This window comes from Zootoca vivipara, chromosome 4, assembly GCF_963506605.1.
Source record: "Zootoca vivipara chromosome 4, rZooViv1.1, whole genome shotgun sequence".
NCBI classification, from domain to species: Eukaryota; Metazoa; Chordata; class Lepidosauria; order Squamata; family Lacertidae; genus Zootoca; species Zootoca vivipara.
In genome coordinates, this window is record NC_083279.1 from 8,859,432 (window position 1) to 8,884,648 (window position 25,217).

At 45.9% G+C, this 25,217-nt stretch overlaps 1 protein-coding gene across 2 annotated transcripts in view; it reads left to right on the forward strand.

Annotated features, from left to right (window-relative positions):
* Window positions 1-1,430: 1,430 nt before the first annotated feature.
* The window catches only part of KLF5 (KLF transcription factor 5), a 34,464-nt gene continuing 10,677 nt past the window's right edge, over window positions 1,431-25,217 (forward strand). Inside the window, exons 1-3 of one of the 2 annotated variants that reach the window (XM_035114951.2) lie at window positions 1,431-1,744; window positions 5,479-6,346; window positions 8,355-8,414. In XM_035114951.2, coding sequence (XP_034970842.1) covers window positions 1,565-1,744; window positions 5,479-6,346; window positions 8,355-8,414 — 1,108 coding nt within the window. In that variant the 5' untranslated portion in view covers window positions 1,431-1,564. Of the gene's footprint in view, window positions 1,745-2,736; window positions 3,528-5,478; window positions 6,347-8,354; window positions 8,415-25,217 lie in introns of those variants that run through there. The other variant, XM_035114952.2, reaches the window with a different exon arrangement.

Here is a 25,217-nt window from a genome sequence, read left to right on the forward strand (position 1 = left end):
GCCACATGCCACTAATACGGTGGTAAAAAAGAGTGGTCTAAACCACTGGGCCTCTTGGGCTGGCTGATCAGAAGGTTGGTGGTTCGAATCCTGCTACAGAATGAGCTCCCGTTGCTTTGTCCCAGCTCCTGCCTACCTAGCAGTTCGAAAGCACACCAGTGCAAGTAGATCAATAAGTATCACTGCAGTGGGAAGGTAAACGGCGTTTCCGTGTGCTCTGGCACTCATCACGGTCCTCCATGCACCAGTAGCAGTTTAGACATGCTGGCCATGTGACCCGGAAAAGCTGTCTGTGGACAATGCCGGCTCCCTTGGCCTGAAAGCGAGATGAGCACTGCAACCCCATAGTTGCCTTTGACTGGACTTCACCGTCCAGGGGTCCTTTACCTTTATCTTTTTATACTGTACAGTGGTTTTCAAAGGGTGACACACTGGTGTGGCAGGAAAGGGTGGCAAGAGTGGTGGGCTGAAGCAAGGACAATCAATGAAACATTTACACTTTAGTGTAGTGTGATTTTATTTTATTTTAAACTTGCAGAATATGGATAGACATCTTTTCAAAATGAAGCAAGAGCAAAAAGTGATACTGAGGGCAATCCTTGTTGTATTTCTTATCAATATAATGTATACTGAGCCTTTACGCAAGCGGACATTTGGCCTTCCAGCAACCATTCAAAAATATGAGTTATTCCACACTGAAAGCAAACATCACACTATTTAACCCTAGTTTTGGAACTTTCCATTAAACGCATGTGATTTTTGCCCCATCGGGTCGGGCTCCTGTTACCGGGGGTTACATACGGTGGTGGTGAAAGAGACCCGAGGGGCAACCCACTCTGGCTTAAGCCCTTTGTGGATCCCAGCCGGCTCCCGCCCCGTGCCCGTTCCATATCCCGGGGGGGGGGGTGTTGCGTCTCCAAGAGCGCGCACTCCCCCCATGGCGACGCTCACTGCTTGTTTGCTGCCTGCGCTCAATTCCAGAATTTAGTGCTGCTATTTTCGAAAAAGAACAGCTCGGATTTGGCCTTTCATCGCCCCGGCCTCTTCAGGCCAGCTGTTCCCCTTTGCGCGCAGGGGCCATTGCGCTCCGGAGTCTGGAAAGGGAATTGGTGGAGGGAGCGGTAGCGGTTAGCAGCAGCGCTTGGGGGAAACAGGCTGTGTGGGGGAAGAAAGCAGGTGGGGTGGGGGTTGAGAAAATGGGTGGGGTGCTTTGGGGCAGCGCCCCGAGAAACGTGCCCCCCGCTCGACAGCTTGTTTTGCTCCCCTCCTGCCCTGCGCCTTGCAGGCCAGCCGAGCAGCGCGCTCTTCCCCCCCTCCGTGGGGCGGGGCGCGCTGCCCGGGCCCGTGGGCGTTCCCGTCCGGCAAAGCCAGCCCCTCGCCTGGGCGGAGGCGGTGAAATAGAGGCGGGAGGGCGGGCCCACGGACGGTGTTGCCCAGGCGGAGCGACCTCAGCCAGGTAGAGCGAGCTTGGAAGCCTTATGCGCGCTGCTGTCGGGCAGGAGTGAGCGAGGCGAGGCTCCATTCCGTGCGTCCTGCCGCTTTCGCGCCGAGGCGCGCCTTCCGCATGGCTACGCGGGTGCTGAGCATGAGCGCCCGCCTGGGGCCCGAGGAGCCCGTCTTCGCGCAGCTCAAGCCCGTGCTGGGCGGCCGGGAAGCCGCGCAGTTCCCGGGGCAGGGTCCCGAGGAGATCAAGCAGCAGCAACCGGGCGCAGGGGCCAGGATCCCCAGCGAGGAGATGGCGCAGGTAAGCGCAGGGCGCGCCTCTCGCGCTTCACGGTTAATCAGGAGTGGAGCCTCGGCATCTTTTCCCATCGGCATTAAAATATGTATTATTTTGTCTCTGGACACGGGCAGAGTGCACCTCGTGGGGGCACGTTTCTCGGATCATGGGCTTTCTCTGTTTGGAGCGCGCTGGGCGCGCCTCGGCGCTGGCTCGCTTTGGGTGTGTTTGGGGCAGGGAGCCAACTCAGGCTCTCCGAGGTGCGGGGTGCCGCTCGCCTTTGCCCCGTCCTAGGTGGACACGGTTCCTTTTTATGGCTTTATTAGGGGCTCTTTGCGTTTAAGGGCGAAACCTCGGGCAGCGCGTAGTTCCCGAGAACTGCGCTTGTTAACGACCCGCGATTATTGAACGCGGGTTTCCTTTGTGTGAACGCCGGGGCTTTTCACGCCGCTGCGGTCGAAGGCGCGGCGTAAGACACGCATCTTGTTCTTACGTGCGCATAGGGGAGGAAGTTGCGAGGCTCGTTGCAAGGAGCCAGTTATCCCGGAGCCTTTTCTACAGCGTAGGTGACGGGCCGCTGTTTCTCTGGGCGGTGCCGGGGAAAGTCAGGCGGCAACTTCGCCGAGCCCCGCCAAGCCTAGACGACGGCGGCGGCGGCGGCATTGGCAGTTCTTTAGGAACTCGCGGACTTCACAGTTTCCCCATGCCATTCCTCCCTGGAGCAGATGTGTTGACCCATCTCCACCAAACAGAGCCAGCTGCCCTTCGAGGAGGACTCTCCGTCCCTTTTCCAGGACAGGGCACCCGCTTCCTTCCCCAGGCACCCTTGGGATCCGGGTTGCCGCCCCACCTAGCGAGCCAGTTGGTGCCAGGCTCCACATTTCGCCCTTATGGGAGTTACGCAGCACCCACGCACCTACCCACTGGCAGCAGAGAGCCCTGGGGCTGAGCCAGTGCCCAGGCAGCAAGTGGGTGAAGGGGGGCGGCGGGGGGGGGAGAGAAACTGGCCCGGGCAGTTGTGTTGAAAGCTACAGCTGCCACCTTAACGCACTTGCTCAGCAGCCGAATTAGAGTCGCTGCCTGTCCCTCTCGCCCACGCACGGTCATTTTAGATGGGGCGAGAGGGAGAAAGGGCAGCGGAGGGGGGGGGTAGAGGCAGAGAAGGAAGAGAGAAGTTCTGGGACTTTTTCTCGTCCCAGAAAACCGGCTGGAAACGGATCCACATGCAAACAGCTGGAAGAGCTAAAACGGGAAAGCACAAACCGCTGGCATATTTTCTTTTTTTTTGTAGGAACGCAACCGGTTTTAATTTGCAACTATTTCTAGCCCTGGGTTGTTCTTATTTGAGCGCTTTCGCTTACGTTTTTATCCCTTTGCAAGATTTTTTTTTCTTTTTAAAAAAGTCCAAATGTCAGTGGATATGAGTGGAAAAAGCCTCAAGTGGGTTTAAACAAAGCAATGCTTCTTCTCCTTCTTCTTCTCCTTCTCTCCCTCCCCTCCCCCCAATCTCCAGCCCAAGTGTGTGCTGGAATATTGGTTTTAATTGATTTGCACAAGGATCTTATTTATTAGAATGTCGCAATCCCCGAAAGGTGGGTGGGGGAGGAGCGATGGAGGAAAGTACCTAGCAATGGAGGCAGCCTGGTTTCAGCGATACTCCCTCTCCCCCCTTCCCCCCCCCCAAGAATAGTGTTTCTGTCATCAAAGCAAGCTCGGCTGGGGTTGTAAACAAGAGCTGGAAAAAGTCGCCTGGCACGTTGGTGCAGATCTTGATGGGAGACAAGAGGGCTGCTGTTTCTCCTTTCTGGTGAGGGCTTTTTGGTGGTGACTGTGGCTTCAGAGAGGCTCTGAAAATAAACTTGTTTGCCCAATGTTCCTCTGGTCAGCAGACCCTCACTTTGGAGGTATGGAAGGGTTCTGGCATGAATGGACTCCTTACAGAGCAACGGGGAATGCAGCATTTGCACACTGGAGGGTACATGATAAATGTTTTACTGGTGACTCTGCTTGTAATGTATCGGGCTGCGTCCACCCACGGATCCCCTAACACCGCTAAACTCGGCAAAAGATTCCCTTTCTCTTTCCCTTGCACGCTCCCTCCCTGCTGGTAATTAAAGATCTCCTCAAGGACAGGGATGTTTGCCGATGGATATGGTTTTATAGGCTGACTCACCTTTGCTCTCCACTCAGGCTGGGTGGCAAATGCATATGCAGGAAGGGGTCTGTAGCAAACATGCATCTTTAGGGACCTGTAAATGGCATTCGTTTTGCATTTGAATCTTAAGATCAGGTAGCTAGCTATCTGTGTTAAGGTCCCTTCCCTTGTGTGTCCTGTTTTGAAGTCAGGCAGCGTTCATTGGAAAATAGGGACTTGGATTTAGGTTAAGTGGCTACTTTTCACTGAAGTGGTATAGCACAGTCCCTGGGAATAGTCCCCCACCCCCAATACAAACCCTTTCCCTTGCACATAGAAGCCTTGTAAATGGGAGAGTTTGGGTGCCAGCACAATCTTTTTACAGGGGAAGTGTTCTGATCTTGTGAGCAGCCCCCTGCAATATGAAGTGGTACAGCCAGCCAGCCACAACTTTCTTAGACTATGGCTGTTACACGGAAATAGCTTTTTTCATTTTGGGATCAGATGCAAGTCTTTATATTTGTTCTTCTGGGATTGGTTTTCCAAACCATGAGATTGGAGGCTCCTAAATTACCTTGTTCCAGTGCTGTTCTCATCCTGCAGGTGTGGCAGTTGGGTGGGTGGGAATCAAAATGGAAAGTGAAGCTGCTTCCAACCACCTCAAAAGGGCCCAGGAAAAAACGTTTTACATGGATGCAGCCAGGCCTGTGTTTTTCGCATCTGCTGCAGTCTCTTTGTTTCCCTCCATAAAATTGCACATTTGAATTTCTTCAAACTCTTGAGTATCTCAAGAGGCTAATTTTTAATTAACCAAACGGAGTACAGGATTTGCGTGTAGGAAAGCACGTATTAAAACTGCGCCACCCAACTTTTAATTGCAGTCATGATAACAAGAGACAGTTGATAAAATCTAAACGCTTTTTAGTGGAATTGCCTTATTGTAGTCAGGAAGCCCTGAAAAGTGAGAACAGCATTTTATTAAATGTTGTAATTTGAACTTCTGGTGTCAAAGCTTTTGTTACCTGTTTGTATTTTTCCCCCCCACCTAAAGGAATATATATATCCAACCTGCTATTTCTACTCTTCTTCTCTTTAAGTAGTTACTGTGAAAAATACAACTGACATGATCCAGCCAAAGTTCTAATTCCCACTGATTTCAAAGAGAAACAGTTAGGCTCATCCTTAAATTGCTTCTGTTTTTTTCAATGGGACATAAGAACTTGATTTCGTCTGGATTGTGTGCCGGGATTCTGAATGGCAACATTTCACTTGTTAATGGATAAATGCTTGTAGGCTCAGGGTTTGGGTTGTTTTGGGGAACGGCCCTGTTAGGTTTTCAGTACCAGGGCTTGTAAAGAATTGTAAAGTTGGAAGGGACCCTGAGGAACATTCTAGTCCGGCCGCCTGCAATGCAGGAATATGTAACTTTCCCATATGGGGATCAAACCTGCAGCCTCGGTGTTGTTAGCACCACGCTCTAACCAGCTGAGCTATCCAGACTTAAAACCTGTAATATATGAAAGGAGAATAGATGAAAGTGCCATCGGTCAGGTTATCTCTTTTTAGGAGCACTTTCTTGTACAGTGTAGTAGAGCTAATTTTTTTTAATCTTCTTGTTCTTCAGGCCCGATGTGAAATGGAGAAGTATCTGACACCTCAGCTCCCTCCTGCCCCGGTTCTCCCTGAGCATAAAAAGTACCGCCGAGAGAGTGCCTCCGTGGTCGACCAGTTCTTCACCAACAGTGAAGGGGTGCCTTACAGCGTCAACATGAACATCTACCTTCCTGATATCACACAGCTGAGGACGGGCTTGTACAAATCGCAGAGGCCACCGGTGACCCACATCAAGACGGAGCCCGTGACAGCCTTCAGCCACCAGAGTGAAACTGTTGCTCCCGTCCCCAACCCAACCCAGGCGCTCCCCGAGTTTACAAGCATCTTCAGCCCCCACCAGACACCCGATGTGAACAACCTCTTCATCAAGCAGGAGATTCCCAGTCCAGATATCCACGTCTCTGTGCCCCAACAAGGCCAGCTGTATCAGCTCCTGAGCTCTCCCGATTTAGACATGCCCAACCCGACTACGCAAGCTGCGGTGATGGACTCCTTCAGTAACGTCTCCATGTCCTCTGCCATGGCGGGCCTTAACACCCTGTCCTCCGCTATGCCGCCGACGACCATGAAGCAGTTTCACGCGATGCCCCCTTGCACGTACACCATGCCAAACCAGTTTCTCCAGCAACAAGCCACTTACTTCCCGCCTTCCCCCCCAAGCTCGGAGCCTGGCAGCCCAGACAGGCAAGCAGAAATGCTGCAGAATTTGACCCCTCCTCCGTCTTACGCTGCTACGATTGCCTCCAAGATGGCGATCCACAATCCCAGTGTGCCTGCAAACATCCCCATGAATTCGCCAGCCATCCCAGCGCCCAGGTACAACAGGAGGAGTAACCCAGACTTGGAGAAGAGGCGTGTTCATTACTGTGATTATCCTGGTAAGCTGGGAAGGGGGCGGGGGAGAACCACCGGAAGGCTCTCCCTTGACTTCTTCACCGTGGGTTAAATATGAACCATTGTCAGCATGGATCAGAGCAAAAAATAAAAATAGAGCACCTTTCTAGGGACCCAGGTGGTGCTGTGGTTAAACCACTGAGCCTAGGGCTTGCTGATCAGAAGGTCGGCGGTTCGAATCCCTGTGACGGGGTGAGCTCCCGTTGCTTGGTCCCAGCTCCTGCCAACCTAGCAGTTCGAAAGCATGTCAAAATGCAAGTAGATAAATAGGAACCGCTACAGCGGGAAGGTAAACGGCATTTCCGTGTGCTGCTCTGGTTTGCCAGAAGCGGCTTTGTCATGCTGGCCACATGACCTGGAAGCTGTACGCCGGCTCCCTCGGCCAGTAAAGCGAGATGAGCGCACAACCCCAGAGTCGGTCACGACTGGACCTAATGGTCAGGGGTCCCTTTACCTTTACCTTTTTTCTAGAAACACTTGACATTCCTTTTGCCCTGTATGGAAACAACAGATGAACAAACATGGTAGACTACCCAAAAAAGACCAAACCTTTTACAAAAGCGTGGGCCATGGTGGGGAAATAGGTTTGCTTGACTTGGATTTTATGCAAGTGGGGAACTGTATGTTTGCTGCCTTCCATGGTGGTGGGGAGGAGGGCAAGATCTAGGCTAGAACTTCTCCCTGACATTTTTTCTATATGAGGGAGTCATTAGATATGAGGGAGACATTCGCACCAGCACCCGAGGCGGTAACAGCCCAGGAACAGTTCTGCCATGTTGGACGTTCTACCAGCAACTGGGCCTTGGACTTAAGCCTTGGTTCAGATTCTTGACTAATCTGAACTTCAAGTACGTGGGCTTAGAACTGCAGTTTTAGCGCTGATATGGTAGCCCTCTTAGACGTCGTTGAACTCCCACAATCCCTTATAATTTTGGCCAGGCTGCCTGGGGCTGATGGAGGCTGAATTTAGGAGCAGCTGGGCAGACAGCTCACTGGTAGTCTGTGACTGCTGTCTACTGCCAACTCTTTCCTTCTGCTTTCAGCAGGAAGTCCTGCGTGTACACGCATTTCTCCTTAAGGGACGATTTCATTGGGATCATGTCCCGTTCCACTCCTAGTAGCTGGCATGGCATGCTGTGGTGTGGTGGCACATGAGAGGTGGCACTTAACACTGGCTCCGCTTTCTTTACAAAGTTTGAGGGAGAGCTAGGCTGTACTTGAGAGTTTTAGATAACTTCTGAGACTAGGGCGGGCCTTTAAATGGCATCAGTTTTTCTTGCATTAGAGAATCCATACACCTGCAGAATTGTCTTCTGACATGGCGACACTTGCGCTGAACTGGTGTGCAAGACACTATAGATCAGTGTCTCCCAAACTTGGGTCTCCAGCTTTTCTTTGCTTTTTTTGGACTACAACTCCTAGCAGGACCTAGCTAGCAGGACCAGTGGTCAGGGTTGACAGGAATTGTAGTCCAAAAACAGCTGGAGACCCAACTTTGGGAAACCCTGCTCTAGAACTTGATGCTCTTGTACAGCTGGCCACGTAGCCCACGCTTGTGTAATTCCTTGCTAGTATAGTTCCTAATATGATAATACGCTATACGTTACTACTAGGAGTCTTATTTACACATTGAAAGGTATAGTTTATCAACTCGCCGCATATAAGTGAAAGATAAGATGTTGGAAATGGCAGTGAGATTTTGGCGAAATAAGAATCCTGTCTGATTGATGGACACGTTTAGGAATACATAGATATTGGAGTTGACATTCTGGGTGTGTCTGATTGTGCTATTTGTGGGTTTACTGCTATAAACCAGCCTTGGGCCCTGCCCTTTTGCTGTTAGCATATCCCACTAACAGCATATTTGCTATGTGACATATGGCAGATTTGAGTAACTTTCTTAAAATATAGTTAGATCAACATGTTGGTGATGGCACTGAATGTTAAATGTTTCTAGATGAGCCTGACGTCTCTTCTGTTTTCTGTCTTTAGGTTGCACTAAAGTCTATACGAAGTCTTCCCACTTAAAAGCGCACCTGCGAACTCATACTGGTATGTGTTTACTGTGTTTTAAATGTCCTCTAAATATAAGTTGCCCTTCTTTCTTTCTCTGCTTTGCTGGAAGGTTTCATTTGGTTTGCTTCAAGCTGAGAGAGTTATAAATCAGCCAAACAGAGTAGTTAATAAAATGAAAACGGACACTTGTTGAACTTCTTAAAATAAAGAGGTTTAATTTGGGCAGTGAATAAATACCCTCTTTGAAGCTCTATCATTCCATCCTGCCTCCCCCCCCCCTTAAACATTTTCCGACAGAATTTATGCTGCGATTTGGTTGGAGGGTTCTTCCCTATATTGTGTGCGCGTTTCAATTTCGTGGACATAAAACATTGTTTTTCGATCTCGGCTTAACTATATCAAGGCTGCAGTCCTGTGACACTTACCTGGATTTAAAAACCAGATTATGCTATGAAACACTGAAATCTTCGTACTGTTTCAGTTTGTAAAAACAAACAAACCAACCCAAACCACACAGTTGTTTTCTTCCAAGTGGTCCCCACATGACTGCTGTAGCCTACCTGAAAGTAATGAGAGACTCTTCTTCTTAAGGCAACTAGTTCTATTTAAATAAAAAGTGTTCTCTGTTTTTTTTTGGGGGGGGGGGAAGAGAATACATTGTGTGTTTATTAAACTGAACAAGTTGGTTCTGATGTATATTATTCAAGGCACAGTTAGCTCACTTTTGTGCTTAGCACAGAAGCTTTCATCTTGTTGCTTACTAGATTATTATTATTATTATTTTGCTATCTTGTGTTTTCGGAGTTCTTCCAAGCTGTAGAGTTTCTTGAGCAGATGACTGTTTAGCTTTCTCGGGTCCTGCCGGTTGAAATCATAACAATAACAAAAATTCCTTATGCAAATATTTTTAAGTGGTGCATTTGGTGTAGGTTTGTAGCTGGGTTCGGTCGTGGAGCCACAGGCCTTGGAATTCAAAAGGTAGCGGGTTCAACCCTAGAGAAGTCCTGGTAGGGCTAGGAGAAATTCCCATCTGAAACCCTGAGGAGCAGCTGTCATTCAGTGGACAGTAATGAAAGAGATGCACTAACAGTCTGGCGTGATATAAAACGGTGTGAGAGTTCTGATGTTTTCCTGTGTAAAAGTAGACGTACAGCACTTAAAATGAATTTTTTTTAAAAGCAGCCTGGGTGTAGAATAAATGCTATAGTGCAGGGGTGGCCAACTCCCAAAAGACTGTGATCTACTCATAGAGTTAAAAACTGGCAGTGATCTACCCCCTTTTGGTCAGTTGTTGAGCTGTTGAGCTTTTTTTAGGAAGGAGTAAGGCCCATTGGGGGGGTGTCAAAGTTGTTGAGTTTTTTCAGGGAGGAGGTAAAATGTTCAGCTTTTTTAAGGGGAGCCACAGTTGTTCAGCTTCTTTGGGGGGAGCCAATGATCTACCAGTGATCTACCGCAGACGTCCAGTGATCTACTGGTTGATCACGATCTACCTGTTGGACATGCCTGCTATAGTGTTTCCTGAGCATGCATTTGGAATATGTGGAGTAAACTAAAATTCTACATACAGATGCATCAAAGTACTTTGAGTCTTCAAAAGAACATTGCTGTTCGGGGTTTTTTTTTTGTGTGTGTGTGTGTGTGTGTGTGTGTGTGTGGCTAGCTCATGTGCATTGAGATTGTGGTTCAAATGGCCTCTTCATACTTCTAAAATTCAAAAGTTTTTTTTTTAAAAAAAAACCTTTAAAAAACTGAAGAAAGATCTGAGGCTCATTTTGCCTGCAGAACAAGGGCCTGGATTCAGTGTTTGCTCATTGTCAAAAGACTGAATTGCCTCCGGGCAAGAGTGTTACTATGGAAATGTGGTTTTGATAAACGAAGCTGCTATCTGTAAAAAGAACGGTTGAAAAACAAAACAAAAAACAAAAAATGGAAAAGCAATTGTTGCAAGGCAAGGATTCTCAAGCTGCTTGAGAGTGTGCCCACCCAAAGAGAGTGCTGCTGTGTCTAAGAATCACCAACCTGTTATTGCCTCCTTGCAAGCCATCCTTTGCTTAGAGTGGTCAATTTCTGCTGCACTGAGTATCTGACCGACTCAGTTGCTCCCAATCAAGGCAGAACAGAATAACAGAATTGCCCTCCTGTGAGAGAAACACTCCTTGTGTATCTCTGCATGAGTTTGGTTCCTTCCACTTGCAGGGCACACCCCAAAAATGATTGACTTCTGCCCCCCTTGGAAGCTGCTTCTTCCTAATCCAGACTACCTAGTTCCCAGTGAGGACCAGCAGCTTCCAGGGTTTTCAGATGGGGGTCAGGGTGTGTGGGGGGGAAATCCCTCACAGCCCCGCCAGGAGATTCCAGGGACTGAACTGGGGACATTCGCACGCAAAGCATAGCTTCTGCCACTGAGCCTACAGACCTCCGCCGTAAAATGATGTTTGGGAGGTGCTGTTCTAAGGTTTGTGCCCACTGGAGAAGAAGATAAGTAGAAAGTTCACTTCTACAATAAGAAGTAGAAACCCCCCCGCCGTTTGTGTTTCTCTGTTTAAACCAGTTGCGCGTTGCGTATGCCACAAATTCATAAACTCTTAGGCAGAATAGCCAACAGGCCTCTGCTAATCCAAGATTTAGCATCAGTTCTCGAAGGCTAAATTTAGCAGCCAGTAGCTTTCAAGTTATTTTAGCTTGAAAATTGTGTAAGCCACCCTGAAACGTGTTGTTTGAAGGGCAGGATATAAATCTGTAAACAAATAAATGTGGCATATGTCACTGCTGCAGCAGTATTTATGAAAAATAATTTATATCACACTGTTCCTGCAGGAGGCAGTTGTGGAGTTTTGTGCATTAAAAGCAGTAAAACCTCGATGGACAACAGTAACAAAACTCGCTAGCAGCCAAAATTTCTAGGACAGTTTTAACTGCCCTCCTAAAAAAGAAGAAGACAGAAAGACAGTAAAAGACTTAAAGCTAGGAATGTTAAAATATGTTGTTGTTTTTTAAATTCTCTATTTGCGCATTCAATAATGTAAAATATCCTGCTGCATAGATGGAAGGAGACTTGATATTTAAAGTGTTCTCTAGCTCACAACTACTTCGTAATTTAAAATCAGCACAGAAACAAGCGTGTTGTGCTCTAAAGATTAACACATTTATTATGGTTGGCATAAGTTTTTGTAGATTAGACTCCTCTTCATCACAGGTCAATGACTCTAATAGAAAGAAGTCCACTCTGAATAAAATCTGGTCGTCTTAAGTACATTACATACTTACCCAAATCAGTGTTGTACTTTGACATGGAGATAATATGTGATCAGTAACACCCCTTTCGTGGTAAGATAGACATGCTCAACTTGAAATGTATTGTTTTGCGAAGGCTTTTTATGGAAGCATATAAAAGGTGACCGATTTTTTGGGTGGATCTGTTATGTCTGGTTGATGTAATGTGCTGAGTATTCTGAAAGAAGTTTCCCCAGAAGATTACGGGAGCCCTTTGACAAAAAAACAAAAAAACCCAAAACAAAACCCATATTAAATTATGAAGCTTAATTTAGCTGTTTTCCTTAAATTCTTTGTACTCATTTGGCTTAGGAACACCCCCTCCCCCCCAAAAGCTATTTATAAAAACACTGTAGCACGAAAGCTTTAATAAATGTAGGTCATGAAATGCATGTTATTAAAGTTTTGTGTGATACTCTTTCCAATCCCCTTAGGGGTTTAACAGACCTGTTTATCTGGCTCAACTTGTTCTGTAGTATCTATGGGGGAACATTGGTTGGGTTTTTTCTCCCTCTCTCTCTCTCTTCCTAACAATCCATTTTAACCTGACTCTCATCCACCCCTCTCTGTGATCTGTCACTTTAAAATACAAAAAGCCTCCAGCAGCAATCTTGCTTTTTTAGAAGTCAAAACAGAGCGTACGCTTTCTTCCTTTGTATTTGGAAACCCTGTGCCTTTTCATAGTATTTATTTAGCAATCTGTCTCCACCTGAACGGCTTTCAGTAGGTTTAATGGCATTCTTTTCAGAGCAAACTTAAAGGCAGCAGCGGTTGGTGAGAGAGGTGCTCAGCTCAAGATAGGAGCAAGCTTGTTGGATTTATAAACTGCAAGAAATAAAACAAATGGGCAGGGGGACAAAATAAATAAATAAATGCACAGCTTACATGGGAGTGGTAGGAACAGGCTCTGAGACTCAGTTGTTGGGCAAATAAGGGTCTAGCGCTGCTAACCTTTTCCATTTCTGTCGCCGTGCCTTTTAAACAGGCTTCATCTGCAGAGTTTCGCGGGTGGTTTTTATCTCCATGCTCACACGTTAGTTTCTGAAGATCACGCAGCTGTTAAAGCAAACCATTTAAATATACAGTGGTGCCTCGCTAGACGAAATTAATTCGCTCCACGGGTCTTTTCTTATAGCAAAAAAATTTGTCTAGCGAACCCCATAGGAATGCATTGAATTTTTTTGATTTTTTTTTGCCCATAGGAACGCATTAATTGAATTTCAATGCATTCCTATGGGAAACTGCGATTTGCTAGACGAATTTTTCGTAAAACGCATTCGTCTAGCGAGGCAAGCTTCGCTCGAAAAATCCTTTTGTTAAGCGGAAATTTCGCTAAGCAGGGCATTCGTTTAGCGAGGCACCACTGTATATATATATTACGTCACATTGCTGCTGAAATCTTTATGAGCGTTGCCAACTGACCAGGAGAAAAGGCCTGTTCTAGCACCTTTAATTTGTTTTCTCAGTCCTGAAGTAGTTAACATGCTCAAAGGTTTGTTGGATTCTACAATTATGGAGAAGGTTTTAAAGTGAGGCAGAGTGCCTATAGTGTTGGTCTTGAATCAGCGATACCTGGGTTCATGTCTCTTCCGAACAATGTCCTTCACTGGGCTACCTTGGCCCATTTTTTGGGCTTAAGGCTGTTGCGCTGTGGTTTCTCTCCCCATAAATACAACAGGACTTATTTCAAAGTAGCCAAAGTAACTGAAAAGGATAACTGCATGTGGGGTGCCCTAAGTAACTAAGGAGGCCTGGTGAAAACAAGCCCTGCTCTTCTCGTGCTGTAGAAATCTGGGGGGTTTAAATTGCCAAAACTCAAAACCTCAACCTGCCTTGATTCCTGAAAGTGAGCGACAGTGGCTTGCGGAGGCCAGAGGAATTTGGAGAACACAGTTGTACCTTGGAAGTCAAACGGAAGTTGACTTCCAAATGTTTGGAAACCAAAGCACAGCTTCTGATTGGCTGCAGGAAGCTCCTGCAGCCAATCGGAAGCCGCAGGAGCCCCATCGGATGTTCAGCTTCCAAAAATAGTTCACAAACAGGAACAGTCTCTTCCTGGTTTGCGGCCTTCGGGAGCCAAAACGTTCGAGAACTAAGCTGTTCGAAAACCAAGGTACGACTGTATGGGATCCAGAGCCTCATTCAACCACTGGCTTGCTGGACACACCTGAGCCCGGTCTCTCTAATGCTAAATCTAAACCTGGTCCTTGCTTTCTAGAGCAGGAATGGGGAACTGTGGCCTTTCCATATGCTGTTGGAATCTAACTCCCATCACCATTGGCGATGATGGCTGGGGCCGATTGGAGTTGGAATAAAACGACATTACGTGAGGCCGTAGGTTCTCATCCCAGCTTCAGAGGGAAATTGGTGCTAAAGTACTTTCTCCAAAGCCACAGTACAAGGCTTTCTTTCTCCATTGGCTGTGGGCAATAACTTTAGTTTCATAACTGACGTTACGCAACCCTCATGATCGTGGACAGAAATCCTTATTATAGGCTGATGTGCCGTAAACCCTCAACTGGTGTTATTGGCAGGGTGACCGACCTGAACTTGCTTGCCAGAAGTCAATAAAAGGATTCAAATTGTGTGTGTGTGTTTTAAAAAATAAATAGTTAACTTTTCTGCCGTAGCATTTGCGCATGAGAGGTTTTATACAAATGCAACTGCAGCTTTCTAAATAAGTCAAGGCGACCCCCCCTAAATAGTGTTTTTGCAAGCACTCGGGTTAATTTCTGTAAAGAAGGTGTATCGGTCAAGTTGCCTGGAGGTTTGTTTGTCTCTCTCCCTCCCTCTTGCTTGCTCTCCCAGGCCTGAACTTTGTCACCCACAAAGCTGAGCGGAGTCCCCCAACCACGTATTGTGGCCTGCCACCAAATATCCCTTCCCTGTTCTTGGAGGTTCCAAATAGCCATAAAAAAATGAGCTTTTTCTTTTGCTGGTGCGGCATGAATCGTGCAGCCCTACGTCGCCCTGAAACAGCCCTGTCCTCCCCAACTCAGAAGTGAGAGACTTTACTACTAGCTGATATGAAGTCTGCACATGTTCGGTGATAAGCCTAAAACTTGCAAGCCTACCTGAGGGTGAGCCCGTAGTGCACTCAGTGGGGCTTAGGATTGCGCTGTGAACTCCCATTTAACGGGGCCAGCAAGCTGCCATTTGCGTTCCTTAGCCTCCCCTATCTGGTATGGAAGATGTTTTTGAGCAGCCTCTGGGTCTTTCTGCGTTGGGAGTTTCTGGGCAGACATGTTCTTTGATCACATGCTTGCCTTGCCATTAATAGTTCTGCACTTAATGCTAGAAACTATTTCATCTATCTATAGATATAGCTTGTATATGCTGCCGGGAAATGGAAGCCCCCCCTCGATGCTTCCAAGAGAAGGGGCACTTCTGTAACAAGATGCGTACAATCCCTGTTACCAAAGTTTTTAAGGCTTGGCCATCGAACACTTCTGCCTCTGCCCCAATGCTAGTTTTTGATTTCTCTAGCCAGGCACTCTTAAAAACCTTAAAAGGAAACTGTTGTCTGAGAACCAGTGTAGACGGGAGAGACTATTCAGACAGCCTCTAGAATCCAACCTGTTTTTTAAGTTTATTTTTATCACACCGTTCCTCCAACCAGCTCAAGGCAGAGGGCCTTCCTTTCCTCCATTTTATCCTCGTAGGAAGGAGGATGAAATGAGAACAAGTGACTGGCCAGCCCAAGACTTTGCATTAAGGCTGATGGGCAACTAGAACACTGATACGCCCCAATCCAAGTCAGAATCACTTCATATGTGTTTCAGAAGCTGGGGTAAATATCACAGAGGTCTGTGTGCGTCATGGAGGAAGGCTTTGAATTCAGATAGGACGGGTGTCTAGCCCGCTGCCTATTGCCCTATCTTGCGGCCAGCCCCAGCAGCCTCCTTCCTCCCGAGATTGTTTCTCTGTCCTATAGTTTTCCGCGCTGCAAGAAATGAGGCAGTCGAATGGCAGTCATGGCACCTGCTTCTCTCATTGCTGGCTGTTTTAACCATATTTTATGATTTTTAGTGGTGCTCACGTGACACACCAGGGGAGGTTGTTGGCGATTCAGGGCTCTCTCCTTTAAAGGGATGGGATGCGAGGAAAATAAACGAAATTCAAGATTCCTGCTTTTACCAGCAAGTAAGTTGATAACACGGGGGAAAGGAGTTGAATCTGTCAATCTTTTGTAAAAACCATCTTTAGTGTGAATGTGCCAAAGAGCCTAATTTCACGAGCTGGGACAAGGAACCTTAAAACATGAGTATGAATTGCCTCTGGCTGTAGCCATGCTTTTCAGTTGTTGGCAGAAATGCAATTTCTGTATAGGAGAGAGCCATGCCTTCATTTTAAAGGTAAAGGTAAAGGGACCCCTGACCATTAGGTCCAGTCGTGACCGACTCTGGGGTTGTAGCGCTGATCTTGCGTTACTGGCCGAGGGAGCCGGCATACAGCTTCCAGGTCATGTAGTGAACCAGAGCAGTGCATGGAAACGCCGTTTACCTTCCCGCTGTAGCGGTCCCTATTTATCTACTTGCATTTTGACGTGCTTTCGAACTGCTAGGTGGGCAGGAGCTGGGACCAAGCAACGGGAGCTCACCCCGTCACAGGGATTCGAACCGCCGACCTTCTGATCAGCAAGCCCTAGGCTCAGTAGTTTAGACCACAGCGCCACCCGCGTCCCGATGCCTTCATTTTAGGCCCTAGTAATAACATACATGTGGACTTCTTGATCATACATCTCCTTCCTTGAGGAATGAATATGCATTCCTGAACTGAGTAAAGATAACTAATGAATAGTATGCAGTACTACCCTGTTTTCCGGAAAATAAGGCATACCCATAAAATAAGCCGTAGCAGGGTTTCTACGCCTTTCCCTAATATAAGCCATACCCCGAAAATAAGACAAGGACGCGGCTTCTCCCGGCAACAGCTCGCTGCCCTCAGCCATGCTGCGCCTCGTAGAGCCCTTTCCGCTGGAATAAGACTCCCCCCGAAAATGATAAGGCAGTGTCTTAACACAAGGTGTGTAATACGAAGTTCTATCCCTTCACTGTGGATAAGTGTTTGCAGTGCAGTCTTGCTGTTAAAGATCTCTGCTAACTCCCTGGTTCTTACCTGGAAGCCGGACCCCTCCCCTCTCAATTGGCAATTGGTTTGTGTACTTTGGGTGCGGGTAAGGACTTCTCTAGCCTTCTGTCTGTTGCCTCATAAAAAACAGGGTGAAAATGGAGTATAAGTTGAAATAACATCGGGGAGCACAGGGTGCAACAGGCACGAATGCAAAGTAATTGGGCAACAATGGCAAATGGTTTGGCATCCCTGTTTACGAGCTCTATAAACCCATTCCTTCCTTGGGAGAAAAATAGCAGAGCACACGAGATAGACAGTGTACTTTGTTTTTTTTTTTAAGTGTTTCCTGTGTGGTTGCAGGTTTTTGCCGTCCAAGATCAGGAGCAGCTGAGCCAAATTTGCCCTCCCCAAAACTTTTGTATGATTCCTAGTGGTTGATCAAATTTTTAATCAAAGCATGGTAAATAATAATAAAAAAATCCCAGCTGCTGGCATAGGTCAGCCTCTGGACTAATCCCCTAGCCTAGAAGATAAAGTGGTTCTCAAGAATTTAGATGCTGACGAACCCTATGTCTGCTTCAGCTCTTCATTTTTTGTCTAGTTATTGCCGTAGAAACCAGTGTGATTTGGGGTTTGGGGATGGGATAGGAGGCTGAGCGAACTGCTCATGTATCTCATTTTTATTTGCCATCATGGATTTAACAGTGCCAGCACCAACGAGACTTTTTTTTAGTTCTGACCACCAACAAAATTTTGCTTTTAATTAAATGCCTAATGTCTGCTGAAAGCATGCCACTTGTTCTCTCAGAGGGATTAAGCTTCAGTTCCAGGATATTTGATGCCTGATAAGGAAGACTGTTGCTAGCTGTAAACACACTTAATTCTGAAAGGGCCTTACGAAAACAAATGGGGACTGAGTCAGAGGAATCACCATAATATGCTCAGATGCTCCTTAATTGCAACAAATTCTGAAGCTTTCGCTTGGGATCCTGTTGTTACCAGCTCTGCCTTCTGAAGCAGATGTTGTTGGACTCCCAACTTCTCCCAGTCCAGTGATTGTGGATGATGGGAGTTGTAGTCCAATAACCTGGGAAACCAAAGCCCCGCCCAGCCTCCTCATTTGTTCTAAAGCAAATGTTGTAGGCTGGCTGCTTGCTTGCTGGTGCGCATCTCCGGGTGAGGAAAGATTTGAAATATTTAGGGCCATCAAATTATAAGTAGCAAAGAGCCTGAAATACTTTTATTAGGATCGGTCAAAATCTCAGCCATTAGCAAGCTTCCAAGTTCTGCGGAATTCTTCATCGGGATAGATTGCAAAGGAAATACACACAAGTCTCTTGTTGAGAAAGCAGTCTTTTTATTACCGTAGTTAAAGTTGATGGAATAGCATTATTTGGGAGGTGGCAGTTATCTAACACCCTGCCCCAAAGTTAAGTCTCATCTACATACGATAGAAGATTCTTCCAGTTTTCAAAGTACCCTGTCCTAGATGGCTAAATACATTGAACATGATCTCTGATTGAAAGCACGTCTTGTGTTCAAACGGCTCTTGATTTGCCTAGATCGGAGTGGGATTTTTCGACGTGACCTTTTATTGTTTCGAACCGAGTGAGTGGTGGGCTCTGAATCTTAACTATATAAACACTGCCATTGAAAAGGGGGTGGCGTTGAGCCTAAAAGTGCCATCTTTGAAGCGTGAAGTGTGAAAATGGCAGAGCACAGCTGAGCAGCTGTGGAACCCAAACCAAAGACGAGGAAACCATCTCCCTGTATACAGAACATATAAATACACATGCCAGATGGTATGGATTTATTACAGATCCTCTTTTTAAAATTTGACAAGTCTCTTTTGTGTGTGTGTGTTTGTATGCCTGGTGGGAAGAGACTTGCTGCTACTATACTGTTGGGCTAGGAAGAATTTCTGCCAGTTGGGATTCTCTAATAATCCCAGGCTTTCTCCGGGCAACTCTCGATACAACAGGAATTTCAGAGTGGGACAGGCTTCTCATCTGCTGCTGAGGACAACATGCCTGTATGTGTTGTTTTTTTAAGAAAACAGAAATAACCTGTGGGTGGGAATAGGGAACTGGTAAAACATCTCACCAGCTTGGTCCTCATTCAGTTCCTCTTCTGTAAAATGGAGATAATAATCGATTCCAAAAGGATGGACATGCCAAACCCAAAGTGCAAGAAGGGCAGGGGGAGAGACAGCTTTCAAATATCTGATCGAACGATGGAGAAGCAGGTATTTTATTCATGGGGATGGTTTCTCAAGCAGTTGTGCCAACGTTTGGGTTGGCCAATCCATTTTAACAGTTATCTGCAGGCGGTAACTGCTTTCTGCAAATCGAGCTGCTTTGAATGGCATGGGAGCGGGCCTTGCTTACATTTTCTGGTCATTTGGCCACCGTAGGCTTGAGAATGAAAGAACTTCAGAGTTCCATTTGTACTGGGCCACCTGCACAGCAAGACCAAAGTGGTGTTTGCTGAAAGGCCTAACTGGGTTCTGGATGCTCATATCATTGGATAGAGACAGTGTCGTTTACTTCAAGTGTTAAGGCTTTATTTTTTGTGTGGAAATACTTTATGATGTGTTCATTCTGAGACAGTTTAAATTTTGTCTGCCTGCTTATTGGGGCCTATAAAAACTAAGGGTCATCATTAGTTAGAACAGATGGGGTTTTTTTAAATTAAAAAAAAAGCTTTGGTTGCTAAAACTATACCTTGCTTTGGTTATATGGTGCAGCAACCTGGGATCACTCTGATGATGACTTCGATCTAATCCAAGATAACGTGTCCACTACTTGTGAGTCCCACAATGTGTACCTGGTGTATTTCTGAGAAGCAAAATAGCTCTCCCTCTCAAAATCATGTGTTCATATTTTCATGCTTCTGCATTGGGGGGGGGGCACACATCCCAATATCAGAGCAACATTCAGGAAAACCCCTGATGAGACCAGATTGAAGACAGTGCCCTCTGTATCCTGTTTGCACATAGGGATAGGTTTCTCTATACATTTTCAGAGTTTTCTAGAAGGTGAGATGATCTGTGAACCACCCTGATTCTCAAAAGTTGGTACAGTGGTGCCTCGCTTAACGAACGCCCTGTAAGACGAAATTTTCGCTTAAAGAAAGGATTTTTCTAGCGGAGGTTGCCTCGCTAGACAAATTCATTTTATGAAAAATTTGTCTAGCGAATCGCGGTTTCCCATAGGAATGCATTGAAATTCAATTACTGCGTTCCTATGGGCAAAAAAAAAAAAATTCAAAAAAATTCAATGCATTCCTATGGGATTCGCTAGACGAATTTTTCGTTACAAGAATAGACCCATGGAACGAATTAAATTCGTCTAGCGAGGCACCACTGTAGTTGCAAGCTGATGTGGGCATGTTTCTTGCAACTTTATATACACCAGCAGCAAGAAAGTTATGGCTTGCTTTTTGACCCAAAACAATGTTAATTTTCAAGTTGCCGCCCCCCCCCCCCGTTTGAATGATTTAGGTTACTGTTTAGAATTTTTAATGGTTTGTGAGTGAACTGTAAATTGGGTGAAACGGGTTGCTTCTGATCCCGTTCAGGGCTAACGTCTTTCTCATAGGCTTCTGTTGTCTTAGTTGTCCAATAACTGCAGTAAATGTTTGTTTGCCTCGGTGGGTGTGGACAACCTTGATAAGAAGTGTGTGCAAGGCTCCTTTCCCTTGCCTTGCATGCATTGTACTGACAACCTAAGTATTCATCAAGTTACTGTAAAAGATTTATCACACTTGTCTCTTGACCTTCCTGTTCAGAATTCCGTTTGACTCGGGGGCTACCCCACTTTACAGTTGCAATAACACTATGAGGCAGATTGTGCTGAGAGATAAAGGCATGTCCAAGGCCACTTAGTGAATTTTGTGGCTGAGAGGGAATTTGAATGAACCCTCTTCCCACTATACCACACTGCCTCTCTTTAAGTGGCAGAGTTCCTGTTGTGACGCCTTTCGGTTTATGGATTTCCATGGCTTCAGTACACCACTTCAACCAGGAGAAATTTCATTGGGAATGTCTTCCTCGTGAGGATTACTACCGTAGCACATTAATAGTGTGACTGGGATGGAAACGAGATCCGCAAACTTGTGAGAAGATCATAGAATCATAGAGTTGGAAGAGACCACGAGGGCCATCCAGTCCAACCCCCTGCCAAGCAGAAAACACCATCAAAGCATTCTTGACATATGGCTGTCAAGCCTCTGCTTAAAGACCTCCAAAGAAGGAGACTCCACCACACTCCTTGGCAGCAAATTCCACTGTCGAACAGCTCTTACTGTCTGGAAGTTCTTCCTAATGTTTAGGTGGAATCTTCTTTCTTGTAGTTTGAATCCATTGCTCCGTGTCCGCTTCTCTGGAGCAGCAGAAAACAACCTTTCACCCTCCTCTATATTCCTGGATGCAGGAAGATGGATCTTCCTGCATACAATTTGTTACCTTAGAGCAGGCATCCCCAAACTCGGCCCCCCAGATGTTTTGGGACTACAATTCCCATCATCCCTAACCACTGGTCCTGCTAGCTAGGGGTGATGGGAGTTGTAGCCCCAAACCATCTGGAGGGCCGAGTTTTGGGATTTAGAGTAGCATCTTGTAAATAAACAGGAAGGCCTTTGCCCCCTTTATGGTAGTTCAGGGGTGGGATGGGGAGCCCGTGGCCCTCCAGTTGTTACTGGACTCCAGCTCCCATCAGCTTTGGTCAGCGTGATGGGAGTCTAACTACATCTGGGGGAAGTCATAGGTCCCCCCTCCCTGCAGTAATGGATAATGCATTGCAGTTAAAACACACACAGGCACAGGTAGGAGACACAACCATTTTTTCCAGTAAGACTTTGATCTTGACTTCTTCTTAGACATTTTCTAACATGGGTGGGGTGGCCTTGTGGTCCTCTAGCTGTTGGGCATGCTGGCTTGTAGGTCAACATCTTCCGGAGGGCCACAGTTTCCCCATCCATTTATGTAACTGGGGCTCTTCTTTCTTGTGAAAGGAGAAAGGATCTCTTCCTGACATCTCTTCCCAGCTGAATTCTAGATGGGTGGAAGGAAGGAAGGGAGGGTTTCTGCTGTTCTGGGACAGAGCCATTTATGCAGAGTTCTAAGCCGAGAGGCAATATGGAACACCTAGCAGGGCAGTGGTTTTCCACCCTAGTATTCCTTAGAATACTCTGTGCGGTGGGGGCATTCCTTGGCGCGCGAGTTGGAAAATCCCTTAGAATAATCCCTATCATTCTCAAGCATGACTAGGGTTTTTCAGGCAATTTCTTCTCTCCCCCCCCCCGTTGGGTATACGAATAGAGAATGCTATTTTTGGATTAACCTCATTTTGTGCCCACACTCTGTGCTAGACACAATGAACCAGTGGTTATTTCAGAAGTGTGCTTGGAAAAACTAGGCCACGTTCAATGGGCTCACGGTCTAGTTTGGAAGTAAAACGAAAAGCTAGCAACTTGGCAAAATAAGGGCAGGAGGTGGCTGAAATAAATGAGTCAGTGATGTCTGCTCAGATGTATGCCCCGCTGAGTTCAATCCCACACGCCCAGGTATGTGGGTACAGGAGAGCATCCTTGTGGTGTGCGTATGAGGACACAAAATAGAGGAATACAGAGAGGTAGAACGAGTGACAGGCAGCTAGAAAAACACAGCAATGAAGGAGGAGAATAAAGAGAAGTCACACAAGTGACTCAGCTCTTCTAAGCCGCTTCCTCTCAGCAGAACACACACTTTATTCACAACTGCAGTGAGTGTGTGTGTGTGGGGGGGAGACAAGCTGGCCTTTATTAACAGAATAGACTTCCCTTTTTGACCTGTCGCCCATGCAACTTATTTTATTGGTCCTGTTTGTACAACTCTGCTGTTTGTGTGTGTGTGTGTGTGTGCGTGCGTGCGTGCGAAATGTTTTGTTTTAGGACTCTTGAATCTCCCTTTCTCAATCCGCTAGGAAACAAAACTCCACCCTGTGGAATCTATTTTAAAGCACGATCCTTTTTTTAAAATTTAAAAAGAAAACACCGTACTCGCCGTGCCCTAGGAATAACAGTGTTGAGTCCTGCTCCAGCAGTTTAGTGGAGACTGAAGCAGAGTTGTTGCTGTTCTTCTGTCCCACCCAAAATGAAAAAATGCGAGTTCAGTTCAGCAGAGGTAGACAGACCATCGAGTGCAGACAGGTGTTTCAAAAGATTATGCTCCACAATCTACCTTGATATGTAACAGGTATGTTGTAAAATAGAGGGAACAATACTTAACATTCAAATAGTGCTTCTCTAAAGCACTTCAAATGCATCTGTCACCCACACAAAGTTGGAACTATCCCTATGCTATAGAAGCTGAAAGGCACAGCGGTTTGGCAAAGGCTAATCTATGCCCTCATGACCAAGATGAAATTGGAACTCATAACTTTCTGGCTAGATTTGAACCCAGAACTTTTGGGCTTCCAGTTCAACCTGTCTCAAAGATTAGGTTGCCATGGGAATTTCTAGTACTGCATAAAGATGGGACTTTAAATCTAGTCCACCTGTCTTAAAAACTTTTTTGAACCAGGTCTGCTCTCTTTCAGCAGCAATCTACAAGTTTTGCAGTTGGATTTGCTTGGATTATTTCCCTGAAGGTGACCAGAAGAATCTTTAATTTATTGTATAAAATAGGGAATTTCAGAAGGTGTAAGCGGTGCCTTTTGAAATTGCCTCTTCTATGCAACTATTAATAGTACAGGAGCCCTCTCCTGTCCCCCCGCTTCCTCCTATGTACAACATTACTTTGCGAATCCATTTCTGAAATTGCCAGAGCTTTATTCATCCCTTCTTTAGCTTTTGGAATAACTGGCGTTTCCCGCACCTAGCTAGAACGATTTTAGGTTAGAGTAAATAATTAAAGATCAGTAATTAACTGAAAAGGGAACGGAAGCTGTCAGCCCTCCTTTTAAAAAGTTGATCTTGGGATCTGAAATAAGGAGACTTGACCAGACACTGCTCAAATGTGTTTTCTGTGGTCTTTAAGAGGGGCACCCCTAATCGCCCGTCTTTTCTTTCCCAGAATTCTGCCTCTTCCGCCTGCTCCCCACAAAGCCCCTCTCTAAATCTAGATTAGAAGCACACACCTTATTTCAAAAGTCAGCCCTCATAGTTGGGAGAAGAGAAGCTGAGCTGGAACCTTTTCCTGGCCTCTGCATTCCTTTACACCAGAAGTACCTGATATTTTCCCCACTTCCACTATCTGTATTCCAATTTCCCATCTTTCGTTTGTGCCAAAAAATGCAAAGACCAAAACCACACAACAGAAATTTCCTAGAAATGCAATCTTGGGACCAGAAGAACGCAGAAACACCTGACATTTCACCCCAAAGCTGGAATTTCCCATTGCTTCTCCTAATTTTGAATTCCAGCACCCATGACAACATCCATTGTTGATAAAACAACATCCTAGCAGAAATTGTGATATCATTTACAGGGCAAAGGCATGTAACGTATTTTTAGTCTTAAGCATGGTTCAGAAGCTGAAACTGAGCACGGGTAGTTCTATGGCATCAAGAAGATATTTTTGGGCTTTCGGGTTGGATACTGCATGGAAAATGAAGATCTGGATGTGGGATGCTGTAGCCTTCAATATTCATCTTCAGGGCACATCAAAAGAAAGGTGTGTGTTATTTGTAGCACCAGTAGTCGTTCAATAAGGAGAATGTAGATGGTTATTATTTTTCTGAGTTTCCTTTTCTTATCTTGTACGGTGCGGTCTTGTTCTAAAGTGATTCCAAACCAAATGTTGGTGTTCGACCAACAGTTTAACATAAATGTATTCCACATGCTTTCCAAACTGTGTTTTTTGTATAAAAGTAAATAAATCTACTTGCAAGACGGGATGCATATGAGCAATTTTGAGGGCTTAAAATACACTGGATGATCAACTCACGCCTAACAAAATATTTGAAATCTGTGAGATGATGCAAAAATCCAATTAAAGTTATGAAGAGAGCAAGAGGGGCGGGGGGAAACCCTCCTGTTTGAAACATAACTTAAAAGGAAAGCAGTTCTGTTTTCCCAGAAGTGATGTGTATAATATTTCTGGCTTGGGAAGAAAGAGCTGGAGTGTTGCTGCTTCGCCAGAACTTGGTACCAGTTTCCTCCATGCTGTTTTAGTTGAGCAGTGTTGACATTTAAACAAATTCTGTGGAAGCTGCTCTGAAGTGGAGGAGTTCTGCTCGTACTTTAGATACTTTTTCTTTCTTTTTTAAATCCTTTCTACAGTGAAATAGCTGTTTTAGTACAGAGACCATGTTCCAGCACCGTTGTATTTGATGACTGATGGCATTCTTGGGTTTCACAGCCTCTCCATGTTCATTCTAAATTTTCTGGAGAAGAATCAACTATTTTTCCTGAAACTTTGCAGCTTCTGTATTTTGTGCAGTCATTAGGCTTGCATTACTGCGTAACCCATAAAAATGGTGAATAAAGGGTTCAGTGTCTCTCTGCTTTTTA